Source organism: Petaurus breviceps, unplaced genomic scaffold, assembly GCF_028583685.1.
Source record: "Petaurus breviceps papuanus isolate PSGF00001 unplaced genomic scaffold, PetGlider_PUasm1.0 37, whole genome shotgun sequence".
In the NCBI taxonomy this organism is placed as follows: domain Eukaryota; kingdom Metazoa; phylum Chordata; class Mammalia; order Diprotodontia; family Petauridae; genus Petaurus; species Petaurus breviceps.
In genome coordinates, this window is record NW_027186296.1 from 93690005 (window position 1) to 93707369 (window position 17365).

At 36.0% G+C, this 17365-nt stretch overlaps 1 protein-coding gene across 3 annotated transcripts in view; it reads right to left on the reverse strand.

The window, feature by feature from the left end:
* SHTN1 (shootin 1) overlaps positions 1–17365 on the reverse strand; it is a 115528-nt gene that overhangs the window by 24683 nt on the left and 73480 nt on the right. For all 3 annotated transcript variants that reach the window (XM_069099039.1, XM_069099040.1, XM_069099041.1), the window contains exons 11-14: positions 13943–14042; positions 12551–12633; positions 8140–8249; positions 4235–4288 (exon numbers count right to left, since the gene is read on the reverse strand). In XM_069099039.1, coding sequence (XP_068955140.1) covers positions 4235–4288; positions 8140–8249; positions 12551–12633; positions 13943–14042 — 347 coding nt within the window. The remainder of the gene's footprint in view (positions 1–4234; positions 4289–8139; positions 8250–12550; positions 12634–13942; positions 14043–17365) is intronic.

Below are 17365 nucleotides of genomic sequence, written 5' to 3' on the forward strand. Positions count from 1 at the left end.
CACACACACACACACACACACACACACACACACACACACACACACACCCCTGCTGTTTTTCCTTACATTGATATGTATGAATATATACCAAGATGTAAAACATTGAATTCACCAGTCCATTTTATTTTTCATGACATGCCTACTGTTTTCTATAACTAGCCGTCCTAACCTGTGTTACAGGTAAGATTTCTAAAAATACAATACTGACTTGATTATAGTGAATACTAAATCTGGCATCATTTATTTACTCAAATGGTAATCCTTCATCACTTAAGATCTCTAGTGCTAAGAGTTCGAATGAAGTTACTGTAATCATTGGTAGATTATAAGTCTAGCCTTTATCAACTAAGTACAGGCTATTGAAAGTCCCCATTTAATAAAAATCTTATCAATAATGAAACTGCTTATAAAATTAAATGGTCAGAAATTTCAAACTGTGCAGCTACTTTTCCATTATGGTTCAAAATTTTTTCATTGTTAAAAGGGTCAGAATGCCAACCATTGGCAAGCCCAAACCAGGTTAATTAATAGAAGAGCTCATGTTATTTTTAGATGCATGCTCTACAGATGCTGACTTTGGAAATACTTAAGCAGCAGTCATTTTATAATTTTTAAAAGAATCTTGTTTCAGGAAATATAGATATTAAGTCTATACTTACTACCAAAAAATCCAGAGAGTGCATTTAGAGGAATATCATATCATATTTTGTGTAGGCCAAAATAACTACTATATGCTGATTGACAGGCAGTGTCAGAGACACACAGTTCACTTTACTACATATATAATGCTGCACACCTAATCCTAATCTCCTTGCCTGCGGCCTTGTCTCCTTCCCCCCACCTCCACTCCCCGTTTCCATGCATGTGTCATCTTCCTCAAACAGAATGAGAACTCCTTGAGGACAGAGACTATTTTGCTTGCATGTACTTGTATCCCCAGCACTTAGCACTATGGGCCTAGAACATATGAAGAGGTTAATGTGCTTGCTCTCCCTCTCCCTCTTCCTCTCTCTCTCTTCCTCTCCCCCTCACAGACACAGACACACACACACACACACACACACACACACACACGCGTGCGCGCACAAACACATACACCTTTATGTCATCTACAAATCTGATAAGAATGCTATCTCTGCCTTCATCCAAATCACTGATTTTTATCTAGATCACAGAAACATTCTCCCACATCCATTCTTTTTTTTTTTAACATATGGGTTACCCCCACAAAATTCAAAGCTTGAGAATTCCATTTCCTAGTAGACTCCAGATCTCTCAAAGCTAAGATCTCTTCCTTCATCAAAATGCCAATACATCTGGTTTAACTAAGAACACCAAAAAGTAACAATACTAAACGAAAGAGATGTCACTATATAACTCACATTTGTACTTGGGGAGCAACTAAGTAAAAAGAACATCAAGTTTTTGATGTTTTTCTTATTTGCAATACTAGGCAATTAATAATAATAAATATTTTTGACTTGATTTGAAATTCAGACTCAGAGAGCCAATAGGGTCAAACTTAAAGATCAATTGGTTTAATCCTTTCACTCTACAGATGATAAATTTACTCTCTGAAAATGTCATTTCTTTAAACTGAAAAAACCCCTTAACATCTAACAGTGTAAAGTGGCTTTCAAGTGACTAAAAAAAGGTTTCTTAGTTCTCAAAATTCTTATAATTCAATGACAATAAAAATAACTTTAAAACTATGTGGAAATAAGCTTGGGAAAAATGGTCTAAGTTCATACAGAAGCTTTAAAAAATGATTTGCTCTCTGTTACACTTAGAATAGAGCTAGATTCCTCAAATTCTCTCAACTGTGCACCTGCCAATAATCTATGACCTGACTATTAGCAGCAGGCCTGAATACCACCATGCTTTTCACAGCCAGGAACTCACTGCATGTCAGCACATAGACCTCTATGGCACCATCTGATTAGCAGAACTGTGGCTTTCCATTTTGCCCTACATTGTTCAAGGATTTTTATAATCATCTTGGCTCAAAAGCATATGACACTATAGGGCTTCAATATTTACTGCTTCCTCTTTCAAGGAAAGTCCATGTCTTTTGCTCACTTTTTCTTTTTCAAAAAAGTTAAAGAACTGAAAGAACATTCCTACATAAAGTATGCAATTGCAAAGCACTAGCATTAATGAGATTGGGAGTAAGGTAAAAATAGTAGTTTCTAGTCAGATTTTATGAGAGCAGTCCTCTAATAATAATGGAAGATGGGCCTGAGAACAAGTAGCAAGCAAAAGAGTATAAAACTTGGTGAATATAGCATTTCCTGGTGAAAATACCAGGCTGAATGAATACACCAAGCATTCTGGGAAGGGATTCTTTAGTAAAGTGATTCATAATTTGAAGATAAAAAAAAATCCTCAGCCTAGATATTGGAAGGTAGAAGAGAATGCTATTTTGTCTTAAGAGCATATTTTTGTTTGAGTAGTTTGCCTACTCTACATCCTAATGAAATTCTAAAAATTAAATGTTAGAGGACATAAAATTATTTCACATACATTCCTATCTCAAAAAGGTACACAGTTTTGAGAAAAGGCCTTAAGCATAACACCACTGATAGGAAGTTAACTCTGTTTTCCAAGATTATTGGAAAATTGGTCTCAGAGATTCAAGTTATTCCAGTTGCCATATATCCCTAACAGGTCTATTTGAGGGATTTTTAAAAATGAAAACCTAATATAAAAACTATATTAAATAATATTTCATCAATCTTTCATAATTCAGAAGATACTTTAGCATCTTATATTTCCTGACACTGTTATTATTAGTATCAAATACTGTTACACAGTAGACAATAATTATAGCTCACATTTCTATCGGGCTGTAAAGGTTTTTGTACAACAACCCTGTGAAACAGGTAAGTGCTGCTATCATCCCCATTTTACAGAAGAGAAAACTGAAGGTCAGAGGAGATGAAATGTGATCTAATTTGCATAAGGTCATACAATGGTCAAGTGCTAGAGTCAGGATTTGAACCTGAGTCTCCAGACTCAAAGTTTCAGCATTCTTTCCATGACTAGGACATGTAGAAGTCCTGGCTTATAGAAAGTTCTTGTTAGCAGAACACGGAATAGAGACTTTTTTGCATAATAGTCACATTAGATAACCCACATTTATTCTACAACAGCTCAAATATGCTATTCCGAGGGTGTTAACCAGTGATATGCATCACTTCAGAGCTAATCCTACTCACCTAAAACTAAAGCAAATAATTGAGCTGTTTTGCGTTAAGTCTACAATTTAAAGACAGACTTAATGAAAATAATTTTGTTTACGACAATTATGTGGATGTCTGCATGAAATGCATAATTAGCACAGTAACAACAAACACAGGAGTATTTAGTCCTGCACCTCCCGCCCCCATGTTTGTTGACGTACTGTGCATAATAACTGGTATTGAGAATAGAATCCTTCGTATCCTAAACACTTTCCAAGCAATGAGTTTGCCACTGAAAACTCGATGATTGTTCAGGCTAGTGCAACAGTCATTTATAAATTCAGTGATGGCTCACACACATGCCTGAACTATAGAATGGAGAACAATGGCTAAAGATAAGGACATTAAGCAACTTAAAAAAATAAAATCTTTGAATTTACTTTAGAGGATAAATTTAATTGTTTACAAATGAATCTTTTTAAAAGAATATAATTTATCCTCAAAGGTTAAAAAGAAAGGCTACAAATGAGAATGGGTGACAATCGCTCTATTCCTCAGCAGTTACTGTTTCCAACAGATCTGGGGTATTCTCAAATTTCCACCTGAATGTCAAAATTTTCTCCTTATACACTAAGCAAACTGCCATCTCTATAAAAAACCAGGGTGTATTTCTATTAATTAACAAGCATGACGATTCTAACATATAGTTCAACATTTTATCTTCAAATTGGAATTCTGGGATTAGAAGAGGAAGAATAGGAAACAATCATTTTGGCAATTTAGTGTAACAGGTATAAAAAAACCGATTAGGGCTAAGTCTTGAATGGAAACTACAAATGTGTTATTTGATATGTTATTAACACCTGTGAAAGAGAAAGGGAAAATAAATATGGCACAAAGCAAATAATCAGAGAAAGAAACAAGGCTTCATAAAAGGTCTCAACATATATCAAATGTAATTGTTCAGAAAAAAAATCAGATTTATAAAAACATTTTCCTCTAATCCCCCACTAAATGAAAATGATTGAAGATAAGCTAAGGTTTGTTCTTACCAGTATTCCTTTTAGTTCATTCACCGCACTTTCAGAGCCTTTTGAAGATTCTGGCTATAATTAAATGGGGAAAGGGGTGGGGAGGAGACAGAAACAGCAGGTGTGTTATTCTGAATTTAAAACTATTAAGCCACAGAAATATCCATTTATCAAAAAGGTGCTATGGGTTATACCGGCAACATACATGAATTGCATCATTTTGTTATGCCCATTTCTTAGGGTAAGAAAAAACATAGAAATGTTAGTGTTCCCATGGAACAGTTAAATGGAAAATGAAAAAAAAATAGTTATGTTCAAAGCAGTGTAGACTTCCCCCACCAAAGTCAAAGACCAACACTTCCTCTGTAACTTGGAAAGTCACCTGAGGCACTGAGCACCTTGACCTGGACTAAACCTGGTGACACAGTTATTTTGTATCCGAGGTAGGATTGGAACCCAAGTTTTCTGGACTCCAAAGCTTCTCCTCTGTCTACCACACTATGCTGTCTTTTCAAACACAAGATAATGGACCAAAGTACATATAATTTGGCTTTTGTATTTAATTTGATTAACAGCACAGCCAAAAGATGTGTTAAATAATCAGTTTCAACCATTTCTTTTAGGTTTTCTCAGGATTGTCCTTGGCACACTTTTTCATTTTAGCTACTTGATATCTCCTTTTATGAATGGGAAGCAGTCATACTGAACCAAAACTCCTCTCTCCACTTCTTTTGGGTTTAGTTGAACCCTATTTACCACAGACTATCGGTGGTAAAATTTCCTTTCAGGAAAGTCATGGGGAAGGGACAGTGGGCAGAGAGACTCAAAAACATAGAATGGTTAGTGCTGGAAGGAACGTTGGAAAACAGGTCCCTCTTTCCCTCCCAATTTTACAAAACGAAAACCAAAACCTTGAACATGTTGAGACAATTGTTCAAGGTCATGTAGCTAGAAAGCTGCAGAGTGGGAACTAGAATCCAGTTTTACTAACTCCTAGCACTGCTCTTTCCACTAAACTAGAATGAAGAAATAGAGAAATGGCTGGCTGGATCTGGAGCTCTAATGAAGCTCTGGACCCTCAAAGGCAGCTAGCAAAATCCCTGCCAATGTTCAACTCATCCCATTTGATAATGAAGGTCAATTTCATGTGAGACTTTCACACAAAAGATGATGTTGGGTAAGATCTCTAACTTTCCTCCTGCTTCATCTCATAGGAAGGTAGTGATCAAGAAAAACTAATGCAGTAATTATGATTACATTAATAATAATAATAGCTATCGCTTATGTAGCATTTTGAGCTCTGCAAAATATTTTACAAATATTGATATAACAACTCTGGAAGTTAGGTGCTATTATTATCACCAATTTATAGATGAGGAAACTGAGGAAGACAACCATTAAGTTACTTTGCCCAAGGGTATATAGCCAGTAAGTATCTGAGACTGAGAAATCAGATCTTCCTAACTCCAGTTCTAACACTCTACCACTTTCCTCTGGACGTGGAAAAATGACCAACCCTTCTCTCCAATCAAGAGGTAGTAGGTTTTAAGAGTAACTTGCAACTTCCTCTACCTAAAGGACACAGGAGGCCTCAAACCCACCCTTTTCAGCAAAAACAAAAATGTGGAAAGAGAGACTGCAGGCAGAGGGAGGGAGGGATGGAAGGAAAAGGGAAGGGGGAGGAGAGCAGAGAGAAAGGTTTGTTGCTTATATGTAAATTGAACAAAGGAGCTAAACTTTCACTGCCAACAGTTTTCCTTAAAGATGCCACATGCTATCAGTGCCAGTCAAAAGCTTCAGAGACACTAGCTTAGTCACAGCACTCACAAATTCATTTAGAAAATATGGCCTCCGGGCAGGCCTATGAATGCAAATTGTTCAGCCAGAAAGCTGGTGCTCTAGAACTCACTGCCCAAGCCAGCCAACTGGAAGGCAGCTGGAAACATACACTCTCTTCACTTCTAGCACTGTAGGAAAGCAGGGATGGTAATGCAGAAAGGGGCCTGAAATTTAGCATGCATCAAGCGTGAATGTTGTTAAAAAAAAAAATACTGACCAGTTAAGTTAAAACTAAATCTATACAGGTAAATTATTACCAGCGAAAAACCCAGTAGTCCACTGATCGTTGCTCAGTTTCTTTCCAGATTTTGAACTGACTTTAAATAATGTGTAACTGCTGAAAGAGTCATGTGAAGAAGAAAAAAAAAAGATGATATACCAAAAGTGGGATGGGAGGAACAAAACTAAATATCGATAAATTTAAGAATAACTTTTTTTTTAAAACATTTCTTCCTAGACAACATAATTTAAAATTTATTTATAAATTTAAGATTTATTTCTTATTTATTTAAGATTTATTAAGAATTTATTATTACTTTCGCTTTGCAATAATTCAGGTTTGCTTATCTATTCCAGAGTAGCTGTGTTCATTAAATTATAAAAAAATATTCTTTTTAAAAATGCCCTTTCATTTTTGTAGTGTTTTCACTTGCATTCTGATCACTACTATTACAACTCTTCCAGTGATGTACATAGATTGTATTATTTCTTTTTTTATAAGCTGAGAAACAAAATGTGGTGTAATTTTCAGGTTAACATGACTAGCATACACAATTAGTATCAACTAGAATCATGTGTCTAGGACAACATGGGACCTCAGAAGTCAGCTAGTTCGACTCCTTCATTTGATGAGGAAACTGAGGCCCAGGGACTTTAAGTGACTTGCCCAGGATCATGCAGAAAGTATTCATCAAAGGCAAGATTTGAATCCAGGGGTCAGATTCAAGTCTAGGACCTAGATCTCCTGATCCCTAGTTCAGTACTTTTTCCCCTAAAGTCTAAATCATCTTACCAGCTGTAAATTCTCTTTCTTGATTAGGAAGCTGTTTTGGTTTTTGGGAGGTTACCAGAGTAAGAATGAACCTCATTATGTGGAAATCAGTTACTTTCTATTTGATAAGTTACTTTCTGATCTGTCCAAACTGAAAATATAGAAGATTGCTTTCTATCTCCCTACTTATCCTCTTGGGGTGACCAATACACAGTGGCCACTCTGGTAACAACATGGCCAAATCTGCTTTCTACTTATGGCAAAACATAATTTGATTGTAGGTAGAGAAGGATCCAATACTAACAGAACCCCAGCTAATCCTAAAAGGCACAGATCTATATGGGCAGAGAGGCACTCTTGAGGGTAAGAAAGAGCTTTTAAATTGGGGGAGGCAGAGAGAAGTGTCCACAGGCATCTAATTAAAATGAGGAACTACCCAGCAAAGTGATTTTAAATTTCAGAGTTAGCATCATTTCAATGAGACAGGAATACAAAGCAAAAAGAAGAGTATGATGCTAATCACTTTATCACAGGATCTCAAAGTTGGGAAGGACCCTGAGAATTCATTCATTTCTGGACCAAATAATTGAACAAAATCTTCTACTATATTTTCTTCATCTCTGTCTTTGAAGAGATTTGATGTTTAATTTTTTAAAAGTAGCAACTCTGTATCTTTTCAGTGTTTTACAAAACTATCTCTGTTCTTCTGGCACTTATAAACTTCCTAAATGAATCTTAATCAAATGAAAAAGGAAGGAAGCAAAGAACAGAAAACATCATGGGGATGACTACCTCATACCTTGTCTTTTGTTTGTGGGATAACTAATTTTAATGTCATTATCCTTTAATAAGGAAAGAGCTGGAATATCTTAAATACTTCACGAATTTGGATTTGCTATGGAACAAAAGCATGCCCCATCCACCACCTCCCCCCAGTAAAACGGCACAAAAAAATGACATAATTGTCATAATGTATCTATGTCAGTTCTGTTCCTTGACATTATTTCTACAAAGGTACTACTCTATATTTCATTTTTCACTTCTAAAGTAAGCACCAAAACAGGAAAAAAAGAAAGAGGATTTAGCTGCTCTATACCTTGGCCTTTGGTCTGGTTGCCTGATTAACTGGTCTAAGATGAACTCCCTTCTTAATCCTATCCATCATTTCTTCAACTGCTTGTCTCTTGAGGTCTGTGACTTCTTCAGCTGTTCAAAGAAAACACATTTCATTGAGTTTCAAATGAAGAAAGCCCAGGAAAACTGTAAGAAGAAATATTTTCTGCTGTGAAGTGAGAATTATCTTCTCAGTCCATTGCTACTTTTCTGCAATTTGTGATTTAGAAAGATTGCAATGTGCCATACCACACAGTCACTATTCAGATGCCAAGAGTCACAGAGCACCATGACTCTATTCAGGTGAACAGCAGTCAGGTAGCAAAGTTTCTGTAACAGAGCTGAGTCACAAAAATGGGAAGGCTTTTGTTGTTGTGTGTTTTTTTTTAATTAAGGCATTTAAGTCAATAATGACTCCCTCATATCAAACAATTAAAATGAATTTTGCCCTATTTGTCAGCGTAATTACAGACTTTACTGAATACTTGGTTCATTCCTGGAATTTCTCCAGATCTTATTAAACCCAACTTTGCACTTAATCCTAAATAATCATGCCTTTTTTCCTTGAAGGGGATTTTATACCTTATTGGCAGACGTCATATATTGTCCCTCCAAGAAATTAGTGTAAAGGAGGTGAAAGTATCAAAGGTTTGACAGAAAAAAAATGAGAGATATTTTCCTCATTGGAGGAAATCCAGACAAAAGCAAACAAATAATAAGTAAAATCTATTTTCCCCCCATGTCCACTTTTTACTGATGAATCACATGAATATAAAACATTCACACAAGCCTGTTAAAGGCATTTTAAATTTCCTGTTGGACAAAAACATAAATGTAGGAATGATTTCAATTAAGTAATTACATTTTAAAGGAAAGTTTATCTAAACTATAGGCTAACCTTTGTGGTACAAAACATTATTAAATCAACTGAGATTTATCTAGATTCAGTGAATTTACCTGAGGTGAGTTACCAGTTCAAGGCCATTTGCTATAATGCTGAAATTTGGTACTTTGTCTCAAACTACTTACAAGTAAGGCTAAGCTTACATTAATTATTAGGCCCTATACAAAAGTAGATCATTTGCATACTGTCCAAGTGCAGGAAGATTATTAGCTCTGACTCCAGATAAATAGGATGAGCAAATCTGGAATCTTCAAAAGTATGTGTTGTTAGCCAATGTTGAGTGGTTCTTAATATTTCACTTATTAAGGCATACCTTAGACATCCAAAGTCTCGGTTTTTTAATTGGGACCAGAATACATATGCCTAAACCAGCTGGCCCTGACACAGTAGGGTACTAACAAAGCCAAGATCAACAGATTATATCTTCCAAATGGGCAGTTTGCCTTTTTATGTTATTACTGTCTCAGGAAACCCTTAACTCCAGCTAATCTTCTCAAAAATGGATAATGTTGTTCACAAAGTAAGACAATATATATGTCCCAGACATTGTGAGTCAGTAGTCACCTAGGTATATACTAAGGCTATAATATACTATTATGTTGCACACACTGCTACAACTTGGAACTTTCCTGACACCTAGTTAATTCATAGATGTGATATGTCAAGAAACTGAGATATAGCAACTAATATTTTCTGCTGAAACTGCTTTAAATTGGATGACACAAACCTCAGGTCTGCCATTTTGGCATCTTTAAGGACAAATGACTCACTGAAAAGTAAAAAGTGGCTTCTGAAAAATGCTAAATTAAAAAAAAACATCCTGAATTAGGATGGAAGAACTGCATGGCAATTGATGGTAAAACACTTCCTACTAACCCATCAGCACTCTGGGAAGACATGACTAAAGCCCAATTAATCACAGAAGACAAAAGCCAATTAAGGCAGACAGATGGAACATTATAGTCAAAGCTATTTCATTCGTCTAAAACATCTAACATAATAGGAATTTTAAACAGTCTCTTTTACTTGTTGGTTAGGATAATATTGATGATTCAAAGATGGATGCCTATCTGTATCCTATAGATATTTTAAACAAGAACGTAATTCCTTAGTTGTTTTTTCTCCAAATAGAAAAGTCTAACTGGCTGAAAGGAAAAAAAGACACCAAATTATTCACACAAACACAATACAAGCTTAAAGTTATCTATTTGTAAACACACAATATGGACATTTTTTTTTCTCTTTCACCCTCATTTGTGTTCACTGTTAAACTAGCCAAAAACAATCTATATGAATTTCAAAATGATTAAGTGGCTTTATAAAATATGGAAGAATAGCCTACGGAGAACTCATGGAATATTTTGTAATTCTTTCTGTAATGATAGAGTAATTGTCTCACAAAACCATGTAATCAGAGGGACAAAAGAAATATCCAGGATGCTGGAGATTAAAGAAAAATGACAAATGAAGACAATTCTAATGTTACTGAACCACCCACCAAATAATCAAATTTTCCTAGGAAATAGTGCTGTGAGGTTAGTCTTGACTCAATAACTCAATGCAATTAATTGAGGCTTAAAATTTTAAAACCTACTTGAAAAATAAATAGCTTCATAAGGAGAAAAAAACACCCTCCATAACCTTCTGTTATTACTTAGCAATGATAAGAACTTTTTTTTGTCCCTCTATAACCTTTTATTATCATTTAAAGGTGATTGGAATGAGTTTCTCGATTTCACTGGATTCCCTAAATCTGGTAACTGGTGGGAAGGTGGGGAATCTTTGCTTTTTCATTCAGTCATTTATTGTATTCATAAATCATTCCTTACCACTCTTTGGAAAAACTAAAGGGAGTACAGTGCACAGCAAAATGTTCTGGATTCAAAGTCTTTCTCTTTGTGACACTAGCAATTGGTTTAACCTCTATAAGGTTAAGTCTCTTCATCTGTAAAAGGGGGGTTAAAATACCTTATAAGGTTGTTGTAAGAAAAATACTTCTAAAATCTTAAAGCATTATATAAATGTGATTTTGTCATGTTGACACATTTGATTTTTTTAAACTAAGGGTCATAAACATAACCTTTATCTAAAGTAATTACAAAGTTGTTTTTCCCTCCCAGTTTTCTGCTTCTTATCACTAGAAGTCCATTTGGTAGGAGACTGACAAGAACCTAAACTCAATAGACACATCTCCTGGGAGCCAAAATTGGTCTGGTAGGTTGATTCTTCATGAAATTAAACTCTTTTAAATCCATAATGGCATCTTAAATTCAGACCTTAAGATATATGTAAAATAGCTTCATATACCCTGCCTAAATTCACCACAAGTTACTTCACTAAACAGTAATAACTACAGTTAGGCAACAAGAAACCAGTTTTCATGGGCTCGGGGAAATCACATTATAAATGGTTAGCTGTATCTCATGAGCCATTGTAGGATGCCACATCAAAGAGTTATGTTGAGACTGAACCCTAAACTTGACATTCCAATCTCCAGTTATGAAAACGACAGTCAGTTCCACAGTTGAAGTCTGAAATTCTCCCATTCATGTACTACTTCATATATTATGGTGTAACCACTACGTATAAGGTGCTATGAAAAAAATATGCCATCATCAAAATAAGTCATCACTCAGAGAATGCTGTTTAATCTGCATGTGTTGTTGGTAAGGTACTATGTATCCCTTCTATCAGTATGATTTTAAAGTTATTCCCTGATACCTTTCAAAATACCATGAACAGATCAAAATGCACCATTGTGCTTCTGGCCAAAATTGTTTTCAGAAGCTGTCAAAGAATTATAACTCTATATAAATATTTCTACTTAGTCTCACAATGCAACAATCTAATGGCAAAAGCAGTCAGGAGAAAAGCATTGCTGCATTTCAGTGAATTGTAAATAAAACTTTATTTTTAGATATTGAAAGGATTTAGAATACTAGATGGTTTAGTGTTATTAAATAGTACAGTTGAAGATAACATATTCAAGATACAGTCTGTTTCAGGGGGAATGAATTCATTTTATTCTGAGTGACCCCACTGAACCTTAAAAATAAACATAATCATCCTAACGCAAAATTAAACCAGAAACAAGTTCAAATTGCATAGTTGTGGGGAAGCTAACAATGAATAATCAGGGAAACTTGGTAATGCTGAGAAACTGCCAAAGGCAGAGCTGTTCCTGAATCCAATAATCCTCAGACCAGATTCTATCTCCCTGCCATTCTAAGGCCATTACTATTTCCAGGAATGACCACAAAAATTGGGAAGGCCCCAGTTCCCAAGTCTCCTCCTGATGCCCACACCAATACCCAAAGGACTAATTGTTCAAGGTTACTATCAAAACCCCTGTGGAGAAATTACATCAAATTTCTACTCATAAACCTTATTGTCAACATTTCAGAGCCAGAGAGATTTCATATTGGGCAGTATTTGTACATAAATGACTAACATCACATAACTGAATAAAGTGAACAAAGATGACACTTACCAGTTTCTGGCTGAACTGCTTTTTCTTTCTTGGCTCCACTGCTACTCGGATGGGATCTCTTTCGTATCATAGACATGAGAGACCTTTCAAGAAAAAGACCAGGAGAAGCCCCTAAATTCCTCTTCACAGTGATATTTTTCACAACTCTGAGATATTATAATTTCTATATCTTAAAGTACTAATAAATATTTAGCTTCTCTTTATGAGCATAAGCCTTTTAAACTGGAGATCAAGGCCATATATGGCTGATGCTGCTTCCTTATTACTTCTAGAGTTTGTGAAAACAGAAAAATGTGGTCTGCCTCTCTCTCTAGGCACAGAGAGAACTACAGTGGAAAGAATGCTGGGTTTAGAGCCAGAGAACTTGCACTGCTACTTACTATTTGTGTGACCTTGAATAAGTCATGTCATTTATCTAAGCCTTAGTTTGCTCATCTGTAAAAGAAGGAGGTTGGACTAATCAACCTCTAAGGTCCCTTCTGGTTTCAAATCCATGATCTCACAAAAGTACTGCAAGCCTTGCTTTTGATTTTTAAAAATTAATTATTATCCATGAAGCAAAAACAGTTAAGCCAAATGCACAGTTAGATAATAAAACAGAAGTCTTTACATCTAGAATGTTCTGAGAATTACTTTGGATTTTATGGATAAGGTAAATTTTGAAGACTTTTTTTTTAAAAGAACAACTTTTGTTGTGCATACAATCTTCTCAGCCTAACTGAAACTCCTTAAGGCAGAAAACAAAACTAGGAAGGAAAAATAAATAAATCCCACAAGTTTCCCAAGCCTAGGAGGAATTTGGAACTTTAAAACATAAGAAAGATGTGTATCAAAGAAATTCCTCTTCCTTCTGCACTCAATGAACCTGCAGTCCACTTAGGTATTCTCCATACCAAAAGAAGAGTTTTCAAGGTTAATATACTATCTTCAAAAATGTCTTCAGAGTGATATGACTGGTCACCATCTACTTTTGTACTATCCTAACACTCTAACTTTATAAATAAGCCTTTCCATTTATTCTTTCCTCAGTCAGGCTAGAAGTGCAGAGACTATTAACAGTTCTGACCCCACTATTGATTAGCATAGCTTTTTGACCTGTTTTAGACCTGAGCCAGTTTGCCCCTCTTTATAGGCATTCTGGAGGACATCCCTGCCTTGCCATATTAATGACAAACTTAGTGTGGACACCTAAGTGAAAGAGCTCCACCATAGGTCAGAACTCCTAAGCACAAGAGATCTGCTAGCCTCAGCCTCCTCAAGTAGCTGGCACGGGCCTGTGGGAACCCCACGTAGCTATAAACCAGTCTTGAAAAATATTGCTACCATAAGGAAATCCAAGTGCTTTGGTATATTTATTTTCAAAAGTATAATAATCTTTAGAGATCTACTTACCGGATTGGATTAGGAGGTGGTGGGGGAAGTGGTGGAGGAGGAGGTGGAGGTGGTGGCACTGAATTTTCTGACTGGTGTACTCGTTTCTGGAGTTCATCAACTATATGGAGAGCAAATATGAAGGGGTGAAATCATTTATTGGGGGGGAAATGCAATCATAGGCCTTCAGAACAAAACAGGATTAGGACTAGAGGGTTTAGAGATGAATGAGGCCTTGTATTTTATCTGGTCCAACCTCCAAATTTCACCCATTAGAATACAGGCTGAAAAGGGGTGGCCAGGTGGCTCAGCGAGTAAGAGCATCGGCTCCAGTGTTGGGATGACCTGGATCAAATCCGGGCTCAGATACTCAGCACCACACCCAGAAATAACTGGCCGTGTAACCTTGAGCAAGTTGCTTAACCTCAATTGCTTTAAAAAAAAAAATACAGGCTGAAAGACTGAGAAACTTTACTTTTCCTGAGGCCATGTAGGTTGTCAGTAGCAGGTCCAAGGATAGAAGCCACTACTTCTGACTCCAAATACTGTGCTCTTTCTACTTTCCACACTTATGTAATTCAAAAACAGGGTGTCTCAAAAGCTACTAAAACTTTTAAAAATATACTAAGATTTTTGGGATACCTTGCATTATCCATAAGGAAAAATCAGAAAATAATACCAAGTCCCTCTCAGAATATCATATTTCCTACCATCTGGCTCTACTTTTCCTCTGGCTTAGTGTTATTCCCTCATAGATGATGTCAAAACTTTGTAACCATCTGCTATACATCTGTAGAAAATTAAGTCAGAATAGTTGGATGGGTAGGTGAGTGAGTAGACTAAAAAGGAAGTTTATTCACAAAATAACAAATTAGCTAATATAGATTTTCAAAACTTTAAATGGTTGCCTTCAGAAACAGATGGGCCAGTAATCAATTTTAGGAATAACATCTAACAATGATTTCTAATGGATACCAACTTTCCTTATTCTCATTGATAACCATGCCAATTTGCTTTTTGAGGCAAACTAGTGACAGCATCTGTATTTTAAGCATGTTACTAGTATTCTTTTTTTATATTAAATTTAACAGCTTTCAGAGTGTTTGTAATTTACAATCTCTATACCTATGAGAAAGCGTTATGGCACTAATCATTAACTACTTCAGGCAACATTTATTTGTTGAGTGTATGAAAGGCTATGTACTAGAAGCTTATAATTAAGAAAGAAAGAGAAACCATGTAAATAAACATATAAAGTAAAATATTACCAGGGTACAGATTGGGAGTTATGGAAATTCAAACAAGAAGTTACTTTTATTTGAGGAAATTTGTGGAAGCATTATGGGAGTGATTTTTGAGTGGAGTTTTGAAAGAGAGGTAGGATTTTAAATAAGGAGATCTAGGGGGAAGATATTATAGGAATAAAACACTTCTTGAGAAAAGTCTCAGGTCACATGCATGGAACAAACTCATCAGAGAGTGTACATGGGATTTTAAACCTCTATAGGATCTCAATGAATCCACAACCACTCAAAAGAAGCAGGCCCAATAATATACATGGGAGAAAATGGATGTAAAATGTTTTCCAGATTATATATAGCATGCAGCTGTATAGACAGTCTATTGACAGTCAATTAGCATATTTACCTGAGAATGGCAAGAGATGTACAATGAGTAAGACTCAGAATTTAATCTTAAGAAAATAGTAGGCTGGACCACATGTAGGAAGTTATGCAGCACTTTCAATAATCTTAAACTGCTCTCTGACACATACCACATACATACATATAAACATATATGTATCAGTCAGTCAATAAACATTTATTAAGCACCTACTATGTGCCAGGCACCATGCTAAATGTGGGTGCTGTGCCAAATGTGTTAAATCAAAGAGGCAAAAGACATTCCTTGCCCTCGAAGAACACACAATCTAATGGAGGAGAAAAACAGGCAAACAAATATGCACAAGTTACAGGATAAATAAGAAACATTAAGAAAGAGAAGGCTCTAGAATTGAGGGATTAGGAAAGGTTTCACATAAAAGATGGGATTTGGGTAGGACTTAATGGAAGCCAGGAGGCAGAGATGAGGACGGAGAGTATTGCATGCATGAAAAAGGACCAGAGAAAATACCTGGAGCCACATAATGGAGCATCTTATTCAGGGGCCAGCAAGGAGGCCTATGTCACTGAATCAGAGTATGCGGCAAAGAATAAGGTGTAAAAAGAATGGAAAGGAAGAAGGGGCCTAGATTAGGAAGGCTTTCAACAAAAAAATAGGATTTTTAAAAATTTGATCCAGTACAGTAATGAAGGCCTCACCACCAGGGATAGTAGCTACCTCTGTAGTAATATCAGAGGAGAAAAGAGGCAACACACAAAAGATGTTGAGATAGTAGAAACAACAGGACTTGGCAAGTGATTGGATATGGGAATGAGAGTAAGAAATTGAAGATAACACTCATGTTGCTAATCTAAATGATTGGGAGGATAGTAGGACCTTTAATAGTCATAAAGAAGGTAGAAAAAGGGGAGGGTTTGATGAAAAAGATAACGAGTTCAGTTTCGGACATTTTGAGTTTAAAGTGTATATGGGACATCCAGTTTGAGATGCCCAAAAGGCATCTGGAGAAGTGAGTCTGGAGGGGAGCAAAGAGGTTGTTGTTTAGTTGTTTTTCAGTCATTTCCAATTCTTTGTGACCCCTTTTGGGGTTTTCTTGGCAAAGATACTGGAGCAGATTGCTATTCCCTTCTCCAGGACAATGAGGCAGAGTTAAGTGACTTACCCAGGATCACAAAGCTACTAGGTATCTGAGGCCACATTTGAACTCAGGTCTTCCTGATTCCAGACCTAGCATTCAGTTCACTATGCCATGTAGCATTTCTCAACAGAAAGGTTAGCACTGGACATATGAGAGAATCATCTACATAGAAATAACTGAATTGATGGCAGCTGACAAGATCACCAAGTGAAATATTATTAAGGGCCCTGAACAAACTTTTGGGAGACACGCACTATTAGTAGGGTAGGGGGAATGAAATGATCAAGTATTGCATTATGAAGAGAAATAGTAGCATGTTGAATAAAATAAAGGAGGAATAGTGACTACTCGCACATTTTAGTCAAGCAGACCTAAAATGGGCATAGCATTGGGAATGAAAAAAAAAAAGGTGATGAGAATGAAATATTTCAGTGGCAGAACTGATAGGATTTGGTGACTGAGAGAATGTAGGGGGCAAGGAGTCAAATATAATTTTAATTATTTAATCATGCATTGTCTCTCTAACAAGACTACAAGTTCCTTGAATGCAAGAGCTATATTTTCTTTTATTTATAGTGCTTAGAACAGCGTTGGGGATAAAGAAGCTATATAACAAACACTTGCTGAATTGCACTCAGAGAAGCCCTAGTCTCCATACTTCCTAATGATAAAATCAACAACAA